At 48.3% G+C, this 18,918-nt stretch overlaps 2 protein-coding genes across 2 annotated transcripts in view; one reads left to right on the top strand and one right to left on the bottom strand.

The window, feature by feature from the left end:
- Nucleotides 1-1,898, top strand: part of LOC307242175 (uncharacterized protein) — a gene marked incomplete at its 3' end in the record, with an annotated part of 106,586 nt that extends 104,688 nt beyond the window's left edge. Inside the window, exons 46-47 of the mRNA XM_080016507.1 lie at nt 1,250-1,327; nt 1,798-1,898. Coding sequence (XP_079872633.1) covers nt 1,250-1,327; nt 1,798-1,898 — 179 coding nt within the window. The remainder of the gene's footprint in view (nt 1-1,249; nt 1,328-1,797) is intronic.
- A 7,674-nt stretch (nt 1,899-9,572) lies between these two features.
- Nucleotides 9,573-18,918, bottom strand: part of col9a1b (collagen, type IX, alpha 1b) — a gene marked incomplete at both ends in the record, with an annotated part of 22,216 nt that continues 12,870 nt past the window's right edge. Inside the window, 20 exons of the mRNA XM_080016506.1 lie at nt 9,573-9,775; nt 9,845-9,922; nt 10,321-10,509; nt 11,025-11,079; nt 14,367-14,513; nt 14,596-14,628; nt 14,732-14,776; nt 14,871-14,906; nt 15,348-15,419; nt 15,925-15,978; nt 16,059-16,112; nt 16,201-16,254; nt 16,341-16,385; nt 16,979-17,032; nt 17,148-17,201; nt 17,292-17,345; nt 17,708-17,761; nt 17,845-17,898; nt 17,982-18,035; nt 18,134-18,187. Of these exons, the coding sequence (XP_079872632.1) occupies nt 9,573-9,775; nt 9,845-9,922; nt 10,321-10,509; nt 11,025-11,079; nt 14,367-14,513; nt 14,596-14,628; nt 14,732-14,776; nt 14,871-14,906; nt 15,348-15,419; nt 15,925-15,978; nt 16,059-16,112; nt 16,201-16,254; nt 16,341-16,385; nt 16,979-17,032; nt 17,148-17,201; nt 17,292-17,345; nt 17,708-17,761; nt 17,845-17,898; nt 17,982-18,035; nt 18,134-18,187 (1,443 nt within the window). The remainder of the gene's footprint in view (nt 9,776-9,844; nt 9,923-10,320; nt 10,510-11,024; nt 11,080-14,366; nt 14,514-14,595; nt 14,629-14,731; nt 14,777-14,870; nt 14,907-15,347; nt 15,420-15,924; nt 15,979-16,058; nt 16,113-16,200; nt 16,255-16,340; nt 16,386-16,978; nt 17,033-17,147; nt 17,202-17,291; nt 17,346-17,707; nt 17,762-17,844; nt 17,899-17,981; nt 18,036-18,133; nt 18,188-18,918) is intronic.

Here is an 18,918-nt window from a genome sequence, read left to right as displayed (position 1 = left end):
AAATGTTCTCCTTGTTGACGTCATATTTCTTCTGTTGGATCCTCCCACGGAGCTGATCCCTCTGCTTCTGTTGTAATGTGGATTCATAACTATCCTCCATTTCTATTCAGTGTCATTATGTGTACTTTTTATAAATCATACATTTGCTTTGGTTTTTTTACTTTTGTGTTTTTTTTTCTGTTTAAAGCAGTTTTTTGTATTTTAAAGGAGGAATCCAACATGTGTCACTGTGTAAATTGCTTTATTTATGACCTGACGCTGCTCTAGGAAAGGAGCTGATCTGAAGCAGCTTCTGATCTGACCACAAAGGAAGAGCTTAGTGTGGAAACCTTCAAACAGGAAGTAGAGCAGATCTCCTCCTGAGTTTCCTGTTTCTCTGATCGTAGTAAAGTCACTCAGTGTTTTTCAGCGATGTGATGATTCTGGAGCATCGACGCTTCGCGCTCAGTCAGAACAGACGCTCCGGTTCAGACCGAACACTCTGGTTCAGACCGAACGCTCTGGTTCAGGCCGTCGCTCCAGTTCAGGCCGTCGCTCCGGTTCAGGCCGTCGCTCCGGTTCAGGCCGAACACTCTGGTTCAGACCGAACACTCTGGTTCAGGCCGTCGCTCCGGTTCAGACAATTCTCAGTTTCTCTGCTTGGTTCTGAATTGCTGTCCTTGTATTTCTAAATGGTGCTGCTCCCCCTGCTGGGGACTTTCAGAGTATCCATTAGGATTCACTACGTCGCTCTTTTCCTCTGATTTATGGGATTCGTTTGGCAGTGAGTTTGCATGGAGTGCATCTATAAATAGTGCGTGTGCCTTGTTCCTCCAGACAGAGGCCTTTGGCCTGGTTTGCTCCTCTGCTGCACTCCGGTGTGAGGTGTGACGAGCATGTGAATTAATGACTGAGCCTGGTTTCCTGTGAGATGCTGCTTTAACGTGATCGGACGATGCGGTGATTCGCTCTTCAGGTCGTTTAATTTGATCATCGTGTCAATCTCCATGGCAACACGGACTCTGACGTATAATTGAAGAAAAGCCTCCTTGCTAGTTGGGAAAGTTTCAAAGCCGCTCTAGCGGCGACAGTGTCGGCCGAGCGTCTTTTCACTGAAGGTCACGCTTAGTACAAGGTCACACCCCCCTGATAACACCCTAACACACCCGGCCATGGTACTTACCCTACTGACTGCCCTGCGTCATTCGCTTCTGTCTGTTGGTGGCTCTGTATGTTGTTGTCATGTGATCTGAGCTGCATCTCTCCGCAGGGTACCGGGGCCAGAAGGGCGAGCGGGGCCAGCTCGGCATGGGCCTGGTGGGGGAGCCAGGACCCTTGGGGCCTCCAGGTAGGTGCCACACCTTGTCTGGAAGCTCAGTCAGTAGGAAGGTTGCTCTCTAGATCTGAAGTAAAACCTCGGTTCATGGATAGGAATGAAGTACACATTCACTTAGTTTAGTTTAAATCAGGATGCATCCTCTTGCTCTCCGCCCCCTGGAGGCAGCATCTCTGCGCAACGTCCTAGTCCTTTTCCCAGCAGCTTCCTCCATCTTTTTTGAGGCATTCCCATGGTAACAGAGATAGAATACCTCCAATCCATCCCACCAGCCCTTGGATGGTTCCAGAACCGCTTTGAGGTCCAAAGTTCTTCCGTCTGGCCCAGGTCTGTCCAGTAGCCTACCCCCCTGATCCAGCCCACTACCGGGTGGTGCGAGACAGCTCGGCTCCTCCCTTGACAGAGTACTTTCACGAGAGCAATTTTGCATCAGGGTGTTTGTACTTTTACTTCAGTAGGTCTAAGTACTTCCTCCTCCTCAGGTGTTAGCACTGTGGGGCCGCAGGGGCCGTCCGGACCCCCTGGGCGCTGCAACATCAGCGACTGCCTTCCTGCGGCATCACGGAGCCGCAAAAACGGCTAGACAGAAGATGGCGGCTAGACGCAAGATGTTGGCTAGACGCAAGATGGCGGCTAGATGCACGATGGCGGCTGAAGCAGCATCTGGGCGGGGCCATGTTCCACTGCTGTGCTTTTTCTTTCTTCGCTTCAGACGCACCAGGAACTTTTCAGTCATTTCTTCCTTCATTCTTGGAACCAAAGCATTCCACGGTGACGGCTCCTTGCCGAACCGTCCAATCACAGTCTGAAAAGGGAATGAGTCCATGTCATGTTGTGACATCATACATATGCAAACCTAAGTGCAGATTTCTGTTAGCGTGGTAGAAAGTAGTGGTTTTTAATAATACTCATAGAACTTGTTGCACTAATTGTAGCATGGACATCCAATAATAACTTCAGTGGAGCTCGCACGCAACACCATCCAACAAAACTTCTGAAACTTGAAGAATGAAGCATCTGACAGACCAGAACACAGACCACACTAGAACAGACCACGCCAGACCAGACCAGACCAGAAAAAAACAGATCACAGACCACACCAGACCTCACCACAGACCACACCAGACCACACTAGACCAGACCAGACCACACCACACCACACCAGACCAGACCACAGACCACACCAGACTAGACCACAGACCACACCAGACCATACCAGACCACACCGGACCACACCAGACCAGACTACAGACCACACCAGACCACACCAGACCATACCAGACCAGAACACAGACCACACTAGACCAGACCACGCCAGACCAGATCACAGACCACACCAGACCACACCACAGACCACACCAGACCACACTAGACCAGACCAGACCAGACCACACCAGACCACACCAGACCAGACCACGGACCACAGACCACACCAGATCAGACTACAGACCACACCAGAACAGACCCAGACCACACCAGACCATACCACAGACCACACCACAGACCACACCAGACCACACCAGACCATACTAGACCAGAACACAGACCACGCTAGACCAGACCACACCAGACCAGACTACAGACCACACCAGAACAGACCCAGACCACACCAGACCATACTAGACCAGACCACACCACAGACCACACCAGACCACACCAGACCACACCAGACCACACCACACCAGACCACACCAGACCACGACAGACCAGACCAGACCAGATCACAGACCACACCAGACCTCACCACAGACCACACCAGACCACACTAGACCAGACCAGACCACACCACACCAGACCAGACCACAGACCACACCAGACCAGACCACACCAGACCACACCAGACCACACCAGACCAGACTACAGACCACACCAGACCACACCAGACCAGACCACGCCAGACCAGATCACAGACCACACCACAGACCACACCAGACCACACTAGACCAGACCAGACCAGACCAGACCACACCACACCAGACCAGACCACAGACCACAGACCACACCAGACCAGACCACACCAGACCAGACCAGACCACACCAGACCACACCAGACCAGACTACAGACCACACCAGAACAGACCCAGACCCAGACCACACCAGACCAGACCAGACCAGACCAGACCATACTAGACCCGAACACAGACCACACTAGACCAGACCACACCAGACAGACCAGACCACAGACCACACCAGACCACACCACAGACCACACCAGACCACACTAGATCAGACCACAGACCACACCAGACCAGACTACAGACCACACCAGACCACACTAGACCACACCACACTAGACCACACCTCAGACCAGACCGGACCACAGACCACACCAGAACAGACTAGACCAGACCACAGACTACACCAGACCACACTAGGCCAGACAACACTAGACCACACCAGACCAGACCATACCAGACCACACCGGACCACACCAGACCAGACTACAGACCTCACCAGACCACACCAGACCATACCAGACCAGAACACAGACCACACTAGACCAGACCACGCCAGACCAGATCACAGACCATACCACAGACCACACCACAGACCACACCAGACCACACCAGACCATACTAGACCAGAACACAGACCACACTAGACCAGACCACACCAGACCAGACTACAGACCACACCAGAACAGACCCAGACCACACCAGACCATACTAGACCAGACCACACCACAGACCACACCAGACCACACCAGACCACACCACACCAGACCAGACCACACCAGACCACGACAGACCAGACCAGATCACAGACCACACCAGACCTCACCACAGACCACACCAGACCACACTAGACCAGACCAGACCACACCACACCAGACCAGACCACAGACCACACCAGACCAGACCACACCAGACCACACCAGACCAGACTAAAGACCAGACCAGACCACACCAGACCAGACCACGCCAGACCAGATCACAGACCACACCACAGACCACACCAGACCACACTAGACCAGACCAGACCAGACCAGACCAGACCACACCACACCACACCAGACCAGACCACAGACCACAGACCACACCAGACCAGACCACACCAGTCCAGACCAGACCACACCAGACCATACCAGACCACACCAGACCAGACTACAGACCACACCAGAACAGACCCAGACCCAGACCACACCAGACCATACCAGACCAGACCAGACCATACTAGACCAGAACACAGACCACACTAGACCAGACCACACCAGACCAGACCAGACCACAGACCACACCAGACCACACCACAGACCACACCAGACCACACTAGATAAGACCACAGACCACACCAGACCAGACTACAGACCACACCAGACCACACTAGACCACACCACACTAGACCACACCTCAGACCAGACCGGACCACAGACCACACCAGAACAGACTAGACCAGGCCACAGACTACACCAGACCACACTAGGCCAGACAACACTAGACCACACCAGACCAGACCATACCAGACCACACCGGACCACACCAGACCAGACTACAGACCACACCAGACCACACCAGACCATACCAGACCAGAACACAGACCACACTAGACCAGACCACGCCAGACCAGATCACAGACCACACCAGACCACACCACAGACCACACCAGACCACACTAGACCAGACCAGACCACACCAGACCAGACCAGACCAGACCACAGACCACAGACCACACCAGACCAGACTACAGACCACACCAGAACAGACCCAGACCACACCAGACCATACCACAGACCACACCACAGACCACACCAGACCACACCAGACCATACTAGACCAGAACACAGACCACACTAGACCAGACCACACCAGACCAGACTACAGACCACACCAGAACAGACCCAGACCACACCAGACCATACTAGACCAGACCACACCACAGACCACACCAGACCACACCAGACCACACCAGACCACACCACACCAGACCACACCAGACCACGACAGACCAGACCAGACCAGATCACAGACCACACCAGACCTCACCACAGACCACACCAGACCACACTAGACCAGACCAGACCACACCACACCAGACCAGACCACAGACCACACCAGACCAGACCACACCAGACCACACCAGCCCAGACTACAGACCACACCAGACCACACCAGACCAGACCACGCCAGACCAGATCACAGACCACACCACAGACCACACCAGACCACACTAGACCAGACCAGACCAGACCACACCACACCACACCAGACCAGACCACAGACCACAGACCACACCAGACCAGACCACACCAGACCAGACCAGACCACACCAGACCACACCAGACCACACCAGACCACACCAGACCAGACTACAGACCACACCAGAACAGACCCAGACCCAGACCACACCAGACCATACCAGGCCAGACCAGACCAGACCATACTAGACCAGAACACAGACCACACTAGACCAGACCACACCAGACCAGACCAGACCACAGACCACACCAGACCACACCACAGACCACACCAGACCACACTAGATCAGACCACAGACCACACCAGACCAGACTACAGACCACACCAGACCACACTAGACCACACCACACTAGACCACACCTCAGACCAGACCGGACCACAGACCACACCAGAACAGACTAGACCAGACCACAGACTACGCCAGACCACACTAGGCCAGACAACACTAGACCACACCAGGACAGACCACAGACCACACCAGAATGAAGCATCTGATTCATTAAGCCTCCCTTTAATTCTCCTCCTCCTCATGTTGGTGGACCTGCTAAGACCACAACAGACCACAACAGACCACAACAGACCCAGACCAGAACAGACCCAGACCAGACCACAGACCACACCAGACCACACCACACCAGACCATACCAGACCACACCAGACCAGACTACAGACCACACCAGAACAGACCCAGACCACACCAGACCATACCAGACCAGACCACACCACGGACCACACCAGACCACACCAGACCAGACCACAGACCACACCAGACCACACCAGACCACACCAGACCATACCAGACCAGAACACAGACCGCACTAGACCAGACCACGCCAGACCAGACCAGACCAGACCAGACCAGACCAGATCACAGACCACACCAGACCTCACCACAGACCACACCAGACCACACTAGACCAGACCAGACCACACCACACCAGACTAGACCACAGACCACACCAGACTAGACCACAGACCACACCAGACCATACCAGACCAGACCGGACCACACCAGACCAGACTACAGACCACACCAGACCACACCAGACCATACCAGACCAGAACACAGACCACACTAGACCAGACCACGCCAGACCAGATCACAGACCACACCAGACCACACCACAGACCACACCAGACCACACTAGACCAGACCAGACCACACCAAACCAGACCACAGACCACACCAGACCAGACTACAGACCACACCAGAACAGACCCAGACCACACCAGACCATTCCACAGACCACACCACAGACCACACTAGACCACACCAGACCATACTAGACCAGAACACAGACCACACTAGACCAGACCACACCAGACCAGACTACAGACCACACCAGAACAGACCCAGACCACACCAGACCATACTAGACCAGACCACACCACAGACCACACCAGACCACACTAGACCAGACCACACCACACCAGACCAGACCACTGACCACACCAGACCAGACCACACCAGACCACACCAGACCACACCAGACCAGACTACAGACCACACCAGACCACACCAGACCAGACCACGCCAGACCAGATCACAGACCACACCAGACCACACCACAGACCACACCAGACCACACTACACCAGACCAGACCAGACCAGACCACAGACCACAGACCACAGACCACACCAGACCAGACCACACCAGACCATACCAGACCACAGACCACAGACCACACCAGACCAGACTACAGACCACACCAGAACAGACCCAGACCCAGACCACACCAGACCATACCAGACCAGACCAGACCATACTAGACCAGAACACAGACCACACTAGACCAGACCACACCAGACCAGACCAGACTCGACCACAGACCACACCAGACCACATCACAGACCACACCAGACCACACTAGATCAGACCACAGACCACACCAGACCAGACTACAGACCACACCAGACCACACTAGACCACACCACACTAGACCACACCTCAGACCAGACCGGACCACAGACCACACCAGAACAGACCATAGACCACACCAGACCAGACTAGACCAGACCACAGACTACACCAGACCACACTAGGCCAGACAACACTAGACCACACCAGACCAGACCACAGACCACACCAGATCAGACCACAGACCACACCAGACCACACTGGACCACACAAGACTAGACCACAGACCACAGACCACACCAGATCAGACCACAGACCACACCAGACCACACCAGACCACACTAGACCACACCAGACTAGACCAGACCACAGAACACACCAGACCACACTAGACAAGACAACACCAGACCACACCACACCAGACCAGACCACACCAGATCAGACCACAGAGCACACCAGACCACACTAGACCAAACCAGACCAGACCACAGACCACACCAGATCAGACCACAGACCACACCAGACCACACTAGACCCCACCAGACTAGACCAGATCACAGACCACATCAGACCAGACCAGATACCACCATGCGTCCGGAGTTTTGTGTTTACATGTTGTTTCTATGACGATTCCTCTGTTGGTTTATTTGTATATTTAGATTTTTAACCAATCAAGAAGTCAGTACTGTTTTTCATGATATAATATTATATTATATTTATATTATATTTATTATATCACTGGTATAAAATATAATATAATATTATGTTATATGATGTTATATAATATAATAATAATATAATATATTATTTTTATATTATATCATATCATATATTATATTATATTATATTATATACTTCTAGTTTGTTCTGCATGTCACGATGCTGTTTCATTTATTGATTGATTGATTGATTGATTGATTGATTGATTGATTGAGTACCAGTACTGAGTATTCTGTGTGTACTGATGATGCAGATTAGTAATATTACTCCTGACGTTTTAAGCTTTAAATTATTTTCAGACCTTGTGTTTGTGTCATTTTAATTTAATTGTTTTGTGTTGTGTTTAAACCTTTTCTGCCGTGTCTCTGAACTTTGCCTGCTTTGCAGTTTTTTATAAGTACAAGTACACAAGCACAGTATCGGCAGATACTGACAGAGTTATTGTCATGAGAATCACTGTAATATTATTATTATATACTGAACTTTCATTCAAACTCAAATGAAATCACATCAGTAACATGTTCTTTTATATTTGATGACTTTTCGTCAGTGGAAGCTCTAATAATATCCCTGCACTGTGATGGGAGAGCGCCCCCTGTCTGAACTGGGATCACTTTCATGTGGCGCTTTACACTGAATTCACAGCAGGAGAGACGCTAAATACAAAATATGAATCAATGTGTGATGGAAAATCGATTTATTCCTCCTCCATGGATCTACCTCGACTGCTTCACGCTGGATTCAGCTTTAAATCATTGGAATGAATCACGGTTTGATGATTTTTCTGATACTTGGGTCTTAATTCTGCTTCACATGAATTCAAGTTACAGAGGAATTTATTGTTGTTTATATTTCATATTAAACTGCCTTACGCCTTCGCAGGGAAACCTGTCTTGTTGCACCATATTAAGCAGTTTTTAAATAATGTGTTCAAGGTCAATTCACTGATTTCTTTATTGGATATTTAATTTCTGCGCACCGCCAAATGATTTGATGCCAAACTGTTCTGAATTTAAAATGAAAATAAAAGTTAATAAATAATAATTGTGCACTGCTGAATGTTTGAAATTCAATCATATTTTGTTGAAGTTTGTTTCATTTTCTTGTTGTGTGAATGTGTTTGGAATTTATTTCAAATGAAACGTCGTGTTCAAGTGTTTTGTAGGAAATATATTTAACCACATTTCAAACAATTTACAGAGATTTACACCATGTATCAGTGGAACGTGGATTTCTTCCGCTGTGGTTCTGAACTGGTTGCCAGTTGGTGGTTCTGGTCACTGAGTTGAATTTTAAGTAGAAAAAGGAACAAAATGGACGAACTTCTTCTGAAACATCCAGAAACACCAGAACAACACGGACACAATGTAGAATCCGCTTCATCCCAGAAGAGTCCAGGTTGATGGGTGGAGGTCCAGGAGCCGCTTGAGGCCCCTGGGAAACACATTTCCACCAGTCTTTCCGTTCTGTCTCTCCGTTCTCTCAATTTACTGCAGGTCCCTTCAAGTTGGAGTCCAGGGACTGGTGAGCGGCACCGGCCTGGAGGTTACAGGCCGAGGGGTCGCAGTAGCCGTTGGGGCCGGCTGAACCGGGAGGTCCCGGGACCCCGGACTGCCCCGGGACGCCAGGCGGGCCCCTCTCTCCGTCCCGCCCATCCCGACCGTAGCCCGGTTTTCCAGGTTCACCTTGAATCAGGGAAACCAGGTAAGAAACCACTCAGCAACCAATCGCAGACTAGATGTCACCTGACTCACCAGGCAGCCCTGGGGGTCCCGGCTGGCCCTTTGGCCCTCGAGCGGTCGGACCTCGGCTCCCTCTGTCGCCCAGCTCGCCTGCAGCATAAAGATCACCGGGGTCCAGGTTAGTGAGTGACAATGTCTCATTGAGGTTTTTCAATAAATCAAGGCTTACAAACAGGTGGATCAATAGAATGTTCAAGTTGAAGAGATTATTTGTCACATACATACGGTCAAACATATGTAGTGAAATGTCATGACACCCAGTGCAGCTCTGGAGTCAGCGGTCATTTGAACCTGAGGCTCCACAAGTACCTCTAAGAGCTGAAGATTTTAGGTCTTCCTCAATATGCCAGGTTGAAGTAGGAATTAATCCCATTTTATTATGTCCAATAAATATACTCTCTTATCGCAGAATTTCTTTTTAAATACAAGTTTGACTTCAACTGTCTTTTTAAAGCATGCGTAGTGTTGAAAAGGAGACAAGACAGTACCTTTTGGGCCTTTGACTCCCAGGAGTCCTGGAGGTCCTTTGAGTCCTGGGAGTCCTCTGCTTCCCGCCTGTCCAGGGAAGCCGTTGTCCCCTGGAAGCCCAGGGGGACCTGGAGGTCCAGGTTTTCCAGGTAGGCCAGCGACACCAGTCTCTGGTCTCCTCAGACTAGCGGCTAATTGGGCCAGCTGCTCTGTTGGAGCCGTTTCAAAGGAGAAATGGAACCTTCAGACAATACGCACGCAAAATATCAATCAATACAAATACATATTTAATGGAACTTAGAGCAACAGTTCAGTTTGCTGGGAAATTCTCTTCTCTGATGTGTTGTTTAGTACAGAGGTAGTAACGGGCTGCGTGCTAACTGAGTTAGCCTAGCTGCTGTTGATGCATGTTGTAATGACGAGTGAAAATAAAAGCTAATTCTTAGTTGCTTTAAATGTAGCGAATTATCCTTCAAAAAACATTCTTCTGACAGAACACAACGAGGTGGAATTTCTTGTTTCCACCCTCAGTTTCACAAACCGAAGAAAAATAAAAGCTCTCTCCGTTCTTCTCATTCTGACGGCATGTTGCTCGACTGATCTTCCTTTTTCTGTTTCTGATCCCGAGCCGCTCATGTCTCCTGGAGCTGAAAGGATTTCTCAAGAGAACAGGGACCAGAACCTGGTTCATGATGTGAATTCAGGTTGAGGCGTTCAGACCTACCTTGCATGACACGCATGCAGACCTGTCTGATGTGCTGCTCACTCGGTTCTTTACCCTGCGGAGAACAACACCACAGTCAAACAGAACATCCTGATCCAGAACCCAGAAGGTCCAAGAAGAACCTAGAAGGACCCTGAAACATTACATCATGATCCAGAACCCAGAAGGATCCTTAAACATTACATCCTGATCCAGAACACAGACGAACCCAGGAGGACCTAGAAGAACCAAAAAGGACAAAGAAGCACCCACAAACATTACATCCTGATCCAGAACCCAGAGGATCCTTAAACATTACATCCTGATCCAGAAGAACCCAGAGGGACCCAGAAGAACCCAGGTGCCCCCTGAAGGATCCTTAAACATTATATCCTGATCCAGAACCCAGAGGAACCTAGAAGAACCTAGAAGGATCTTTAAACATTACATCCTGACTGAGAAGGACCAAGAAGAACCCAGAAGGACCCTAAAACGTTACATCCTGATCCAGATCCCAGAACAACTCAGAAGGATCCTTAAACAATACGTCCTGATCCAGAACCCAAAAGGACCCATTAGAACCCAAAATGACCCAGGAGAACCCAGAAATATCCTTACACATAACATGCTGATCCAGAACCCTGAAGAACCCAGAAGGAACCTTAAATTATACATCCTGATCCAGAACGACCCTTAAACATTTCATCCTGATCCAGAAGGATCCTTGAACATTACATCCTGATCCAGAAGAACCCAAAGGGACCCAGAATCCCCCTGAAGGATCCTTAAACATTATATCCTGATCAGAGGGACCCAGAAGAACCCTGGAACATTACATCCTGATCCAGAAGGACCAAGAAGAACCCAGAAGAACAAATAAGAGTCCTTAAACATTACATCCTGATACAGAACCCAGAGGGACCCTAAACATTACACCCTGATCCAGAACAACTCAGAAGGATCCTTAAACATTACGTGCTGATCCAGGACCCAGAAGAACCAAGAAGGATCCAGAAGAACCCAAAAGAACCCAAAATAACCCAGAAGGACGCTGAAACATTAGATGCTGATCCAGAAGAACCCAGAGGGACCCAGAAGCCCCCTGAAGGATCCTTAAACATGATATCCTGATCCAGAACCCAGAAGGACCACAAAGGACCTAGAATAATCTTTAAACATCACATCCTGACCCAGAAGGACCAAGAAGAACCCAGAAGGATCCTTAAACTATACATCCTGATCCAGAATGACCCTTAAACATTACATCGTGATCCAGAACCCAGAAGAATCCTTAAACATTACATTCTGATACAGAACCCAGAGGGACCCTAAAACATTACATCCTGGTCCAGAACAACTCAGAAGGATCCTTAAACATTATGTGCTGATCCAGGACCCAGAAGGACCCTTAAACATTACATCCTGATTCAGAAGGATCCTCGAACATTACATCCTGTTCCAGAAGAACCCAAAGGGACCCAGAAGCCCCTTGAAGGATCCTTAAACATTATATCCTGATCCAGAACAACTCAGAAGGATCCTTAAACATTACGTGCTGATCCAGGACCCAGAAGGACCCTTAAACATTACATCCTGATTCAGAAGGATCCTCGAACATTACATCCTGATCCAGAAGAACCCAAAGGGACCCAGAAGCCCCTTGAAGGATCCTTAAACATTATATCCTGATCCAGAACCCAGAGGGACTCAGAGGAACCCAGAAAGATCCTTAAACATTACATCATGATCCAGAACCCAGAAGGACCAAGAATAACCCAGAAAGATCCTTAAACATTTCATCCTGATCCAAAACCCAGAAGGACCCTTAAACATTACATCCTGATCCAGAAGGATCCTCGAACATTATATCCTGATCCAGAACCCAGAGGCACTCAGAAGAACCCAGAAGGACCCAGAAGAACCCAGAAGGACCCTGAAGAACCCAGAAACATTATATTATGATCCAGAACCCAGAAGGACCAAGAAGAACCCAGAAACATTACATCATGATCCAGAACACAGAAGGACCAAGAGGAACCCTGAAACATTACATCCTGATCCAGAGGAACCCAAAAGTACCCAGAAGGACCCTGAAACATTACATCCTGATCCAGAAGAACCCAGAAGGACCACAAAGGACCCAGAAGAAGCAAGAATGACCCACAAGAACCCAGAAACATTACATCCTGATCCAGAACCCATAAGGATCCTTAAACATTACGAGAGGGACCCTTAAACATTACATCCTGATCCAGAAGGATCCTCGAACATTACATCCTGATCCAGAAGAACCCAAAGGGACCCAGAAGCCCCCTGAAGTATCCTTAAACATTATATCCTGATCCGGAACCCAGAGGGACCCTAAAACATTACATCCTGATACAGAACCCAGAACAACTCAGAAGGATCCTTAAACATTACGTCCTGATCCAGGACCCAGAAGGTCCCTTAAACATTACATCCTGATCCAGAAGGATCCTCGAACATTACATCCTGATCCAGAAGAACCCAAAGGGACCCAGAAGAACCCAGAAGCCCCCTAAAGGATCTTTAAACATTACATCCTGATCAAGAACCCAGAAGGACCAAGAAGAACCCAGAAACATTACATCATGATCCAGAACCCAGAAGGACCAAGAAGGACCCTGAAACATTACATCCTGGTCCAGAAGAACGCAAAAGTACCCAGAAGAACCCTGAAACATTACATCCTGATCCAGAAGAACCCAGAAGGACTATGAAGGACCAAGAAGGACCCACAAGAACCCAGAAACATTACATCCTGATCCAAAACCTAGAAGGATCTTTAAACTTTACACCCTGATCTAGAACCCATTAGAACCAAGAAGGACCCAGAATGATCCTTAAACATTGCATCCTGTTCCAGAATGATCCTGAAACCTTACATCCTGATCCAGAACCAGAAGGATCCTTCTGACACCATACCATGAGCAACGACCCAATGTTCTACATATACTACTACTATACTACTAGATACTATCATGACTATACTACTATGACTATGCTACTACTACACTAATAGATACTACTACACTACAACTAAATACTACTACTGCTGCTATACAAGTAGATTATATTACTACTCTATAATACTGTAGCTTGTTTCATATCTCTCTAGTAAGATTAGGATGTTGTGTTCCTCCTTGTAGGTTATGTTCGGTTCTATTAGGTTCTGGTATGTTCTGGCATGTTCTGGCAGGTTATGTTAAGTTCTCTTAGGTTCTATTAAGTTCTGATAGATTTTATTAGGTTTGATTAGGTTCTGGTAGGTAAGTTCTGTCAGGTTTTATTAGGTTCTCGTCGGTTCTTCAGGTTCTCCTCCCTGTCTCCACTCAGACTTACCGCTGGACCCTGAGACCCGCGGACCCCCGGCACTCCCCGGTTCCCCTGCATGCCTCGAGGTCCAGGTGTTCCAGGAGGGCCCTCAATGCCAGGCTGTCCCCGGCTTCCTTCGGGTCCTCTGTTTCCAGGCTCTCCGGGGTTCCCAACCTTCACAAGGAACCAGGAACCGGATCAGAGAAGTTCTAATGGGTTTGTAATGAACAGAATGTTGAAAAGTGTCTGAACTCACGGCTCCTTTGGACCCGGCCTCGCCCAGCTCACCCTGAAACAACAGAACACGAAAGAGTTGTGAAGTTCTGAAAGTCTCGTGGCATCATTAGTATTTTGTGTTGAAAGGTTGGATCAGGTTCCAAGCAGCGACTCACAGCTTCTCCCTTGTCTCCAGCATTTCCTTCTGCTCCTTGGACGCCCTGAACGCAAACACAAGCTCCGTGTTTGTAAAAGTGTAAAAGTAAAAGTACACATTTGGAAAGTAGTGACTGTTTACAGTTTGAGCTTCTGTACCTGTTCACCTTTGGGTCCCGGCTCGCCAGATTCACCCTGAAATATTCAAAGACCAACAACTCAATCAACAACATCAGATATTAAAAATACTTCTCTGAAGTTGTAGACCCACCCGGGTCTCAAGTCTAAATCTTCTAGAGAACTTTGGTTCTGGTCCAGTTTGGACTCCTCAGAACCCAACAGCTCTGGTCTTGAGAGTCGTGTGATAGATTGAGCTATTCGATGAGCAGCTTTCCCAGTGTGATGTTTAATATCTGATTACAGATATGGATCCATCACTTCAACATGTGAGGGCCAGCTCCGAGCTACTCCAAGAAGACTATAATCTCCACTCAGCTCCGTCAGAACTCTAGACATAAAGACAGAACTTTTTCCAATTGACGACGGTTCTATTGAATTTGGGTTTTGTTCTGGTTTGGGTAAGAAGAGGGCGACCACACTTTCAGGAGAAGAAGAGTGAGAAGCAGCATTCCCTACCCTCTCTCCCTTGACCCCGGGAAGGCCTGGAGGTCCAGGGAGTCCAGGGAGCCCCAGGTCGCCTTTGGGTCCCTGGAAAGAAACAGCACATCAGTCATAAATCCAATGGCATTAAACGTCTTATTTCCCCAGGGCATATAATGTGATCATAAAGTATATTTCATGGTGAAGAAAAGCGTTTCCTCTGAATCCTTCCTTGTGTAATTAACCTGTCGTGTCCTGGCTGAGCTTTGATCAGCGTCTGAGAGAGGAATTCCAGCCAAACAGAGAGTTCTTTCAGCTCTTTGGTCTCGTCTTACAGGAAAAATAACCCTCAGCCATTCTGAGAAATTCCTTCTCTCCAGACTTTCTTCTGTTTTAAGATGCTGCTTCTACGTGATGCAAGCAGCTCCAGTCATGATGAACCTTTCTGAGACACGATCTGAAACTCACGTTTAGAGCAGATAATTTCTACCAAATTCAAGGTGAGGTTACTGCAGTAATACCAACAGCACGTTATTAAAGCCTCAGTACTGTAACCTATCTACGCTACAGTCAGACAGGTTTTCCAGGTGGTTGCAAGCAGCAGATAACTTACCCTGCCTCCTGGTTTGCCCAGAGCTCCGGGTGGTCCTCGCTCGCCCACGTCTCCCTGGGGGGTTTGAGAAGAAATTATCAGAAACCTCAAGGGAAGAGGGAACCGATCAACATGTAATCAGATCCAGTACTCACAGATTCCCCGATGGGTCCGAGAGGTCCGACCTCGCCCTGCTCCCCTTGCTCTCCCTGGGGGGTGGGGGGGATATTGATGTGATTTCTTTAGCATAGTTACAGATTACAAATTACAGCTTCTGGAGAACGTTCTGGTACTCACAGGTTTTCCAGCAGATCCCATCGTTCCCAGCAGACCTTGCTGTCCAGTGTCTCCCTGTAGAAACAAGAAGTTTGTTTCACTTCATGAAGCTGAAGGAAAAGCAGGAAGATACTGAAAAGAAGAAGAAGTGTCGGACCGACCTTGGGACCACCCAGGCCTTTTGGTCCAGGAACCCCAGGAAGACCCTGCAAGAAGGAGGAAGATCTTCTGATCACAGGAAGAACAAGATCAACTCGAAAAGAGAACAGAATGTGATTTGAGCGGCTGGGGCGTCGGCCTGGGTTTGAAGCTTTTAACCCAAATTACCATTATTTTATCAGTCTGTTCACTTTAATCAGGTAATTACCTCCATAGCGAAAAATCATTCCAGCTCCTGCCAAGGTTACGGTGTTAATCTTTAATGATTGATCCTCATGCCTGCTTTCACCGGATCAATACACTCAGGAAGAGCTGATACCTCATTTCCAAGACAAACCTTGGAGCCTTTTCAGCAGGTAGCTTTGTATAAAACAAGACGTCAATAATGACACTGGAAAACCCATTCAAATTAAACTAGAACTTTCATCATGTTGAGAAGCATGATGGATAGAAGATATTGCAATGTGATGTTAACATGTTTTCCTTTTACTTAATAAGGATATATTCCTAGGGGGTTAACCAAACCCTTTAATAATATAATTAGGCAGGTCATTTGGAATATTCCTGTTTATTCTTCTGGTTCATTCAGGTGCGTAGGATCGCTGGGTGTTGGATTTATGGGATCGAATGTCAAACTTACAGGGAGTCCCTGAAGCCCGATCTCGCCATGCACTCCGGCCTTCCCTATGGAGCCCTAAAGACAAACAGATTGGAGATGCTAAAGAAACCTTCTCAGTTTTACAAAATGTGAAGCATGAAACGGGCTCAGGGAACTAAATTTAATGACTAAAGGTTGAAAAATTATATACTTTTGTGCCAGGCATTCCTGGTATTCCCTCCCGTCCGTCAACGCCCGGAAGTCCCTGAACATTGAACGCACAAACAGAAGTGAGGTTTTGGTTGGCAGAAACAAAGTATTTAGAAAAGTATATCTTATGTTATACGATACTTACAGCCTCCCCCTTGGGACCTGGAAGACCCGTGATGCCTCGGGGACCCTGAAGACCCTGTTGGACAGAGAAGACCTTCATGTCCACAGCGACCTCACAGAAAACCTGAACAATGAGGTGGATGGGCCTAGCCTCATCTCTACAATAAACTGGTCTTCACAACCCCCCGTCGTCTGTGTCTCTGTGCCGGAGGGCCCCGAGCACGCCACTTTGGTGGCGTGTGGTGGCGAGACTGCCGGCTAGGTGGAATTAGCAAGGAGCAGATGGAACATGTCATGACAGAGGGCTCCCATCCTGACTGAGTGTGCGGAGAGGGTTTTTAAACCTGATGCTCGTTAGCCCAACCAACGAGCATCAGGTCTGGCTACTCAAGCCACCCCATCCACCACAGAGTGTTATATGTTATATGAGATACTGACCGTCTCTCCTTTGGGTCCTCGCTCCCCCATCACGCCACGTTGACCACGATCCCCCTGAAGGACACATGGACACCATTTAACATCCATGTCACACTCATTGGAAATCAAGAATCAAATGCATTGAGGGAGGAACTTACGAGGGCACCTGCAACACCTTGAGGACCGGGCTCTCCATCGTGTCCTCGGGCTCCCTGCCAGAGAACACCCGCTTTCAGTCACTTTTACGCAAAACCAAATCCGACTTGAAGCTTCTGATGGGAAGTTGCCCACTTACCATCTCTCCCTTGGGTCCCAACATCCCAGTGGCTCCTCGGATCCCCTGCGGCCCCTGGAACCACAAGCACAACATCATCTTCATCACCGTCTCTGCAGGAAGGAGAAACGTTACCTAGCAGGAACCAGAAGAACTGAGCTGAGCTGTCGTACCGTTGGTCCTTGGGAACCCACTTGTCCGGAACTCCCCTGGTCGCCCTCCTCGCCCTGAAACACCGCAAAGGTTTCAGAACATCAGCGGAAACGTCATCACGAATAAAGATGCAGAAGAAAAACGCCTCCAGATCCCACACTCTCTGGTTGTCACCTGATCCAACATTGATCAGCTGCTTCATTCAGGTAAGTTACATTTACATTTACATTTAGTCATTTATCAGACGCTTTTATCCAAAGCGACTTACAAGGGAGAATAACATTCAAGCTACATTGCGACAGAGATTAGTGTAACAACAACATTGGTGTAACAATAAATACTGCAAGGTGGTGCTAAGTAAGTAAGTTATCCATATCACATCATCGATCAGTTAGAATCAATCTTCCAGAAGAATCTGATCAGTAAGCTTCATCACTATAACATGTCAATATTATTGCTCCAAAAACATTTGACTAAAGATAAGAGGATCAAAAATACCATACGAGTTTTTATGATTACATGAAGAAAACTCACGGCAAACGGGTTTCTTAGTGAAATATATAGATCTTCTAAAAAGCTTTCATAATATTCTGCTGAGTAATGAATATTTAGGATTCATTAAAAAACATTTTGAGGGAAGACGCAGAATGAGACGATTCTGAACTAGAAAAACTAGCATGATTTGAAGAGTGAATGATGGGTCAAAGATTATTCCATAAATCCATCCAAGTAAGATAAGTCCATCAATCCTAAAAGGGAGGAGTGAGATCTAACGGGAATCGTTGTTTTTCAATCCCATAAAATG

This window comes from Zeus faber (genome assembly GCF_960531495.2).
Source record: "Zeus faber genome assembly, chromosome: 16".
Classification (NCBI taxonomy): domain Eukaryota; kingdom Metazoa; phylum Chordata; class Actinopteri; order Zeiformes; family Zeidae; genus Zeus; species Zeus faber.
The sequence above is the reverse complement of the archived record's forward strand: the minus strand, read 5'-3'. Positions and strand labels throughout refer to the sequence as shown.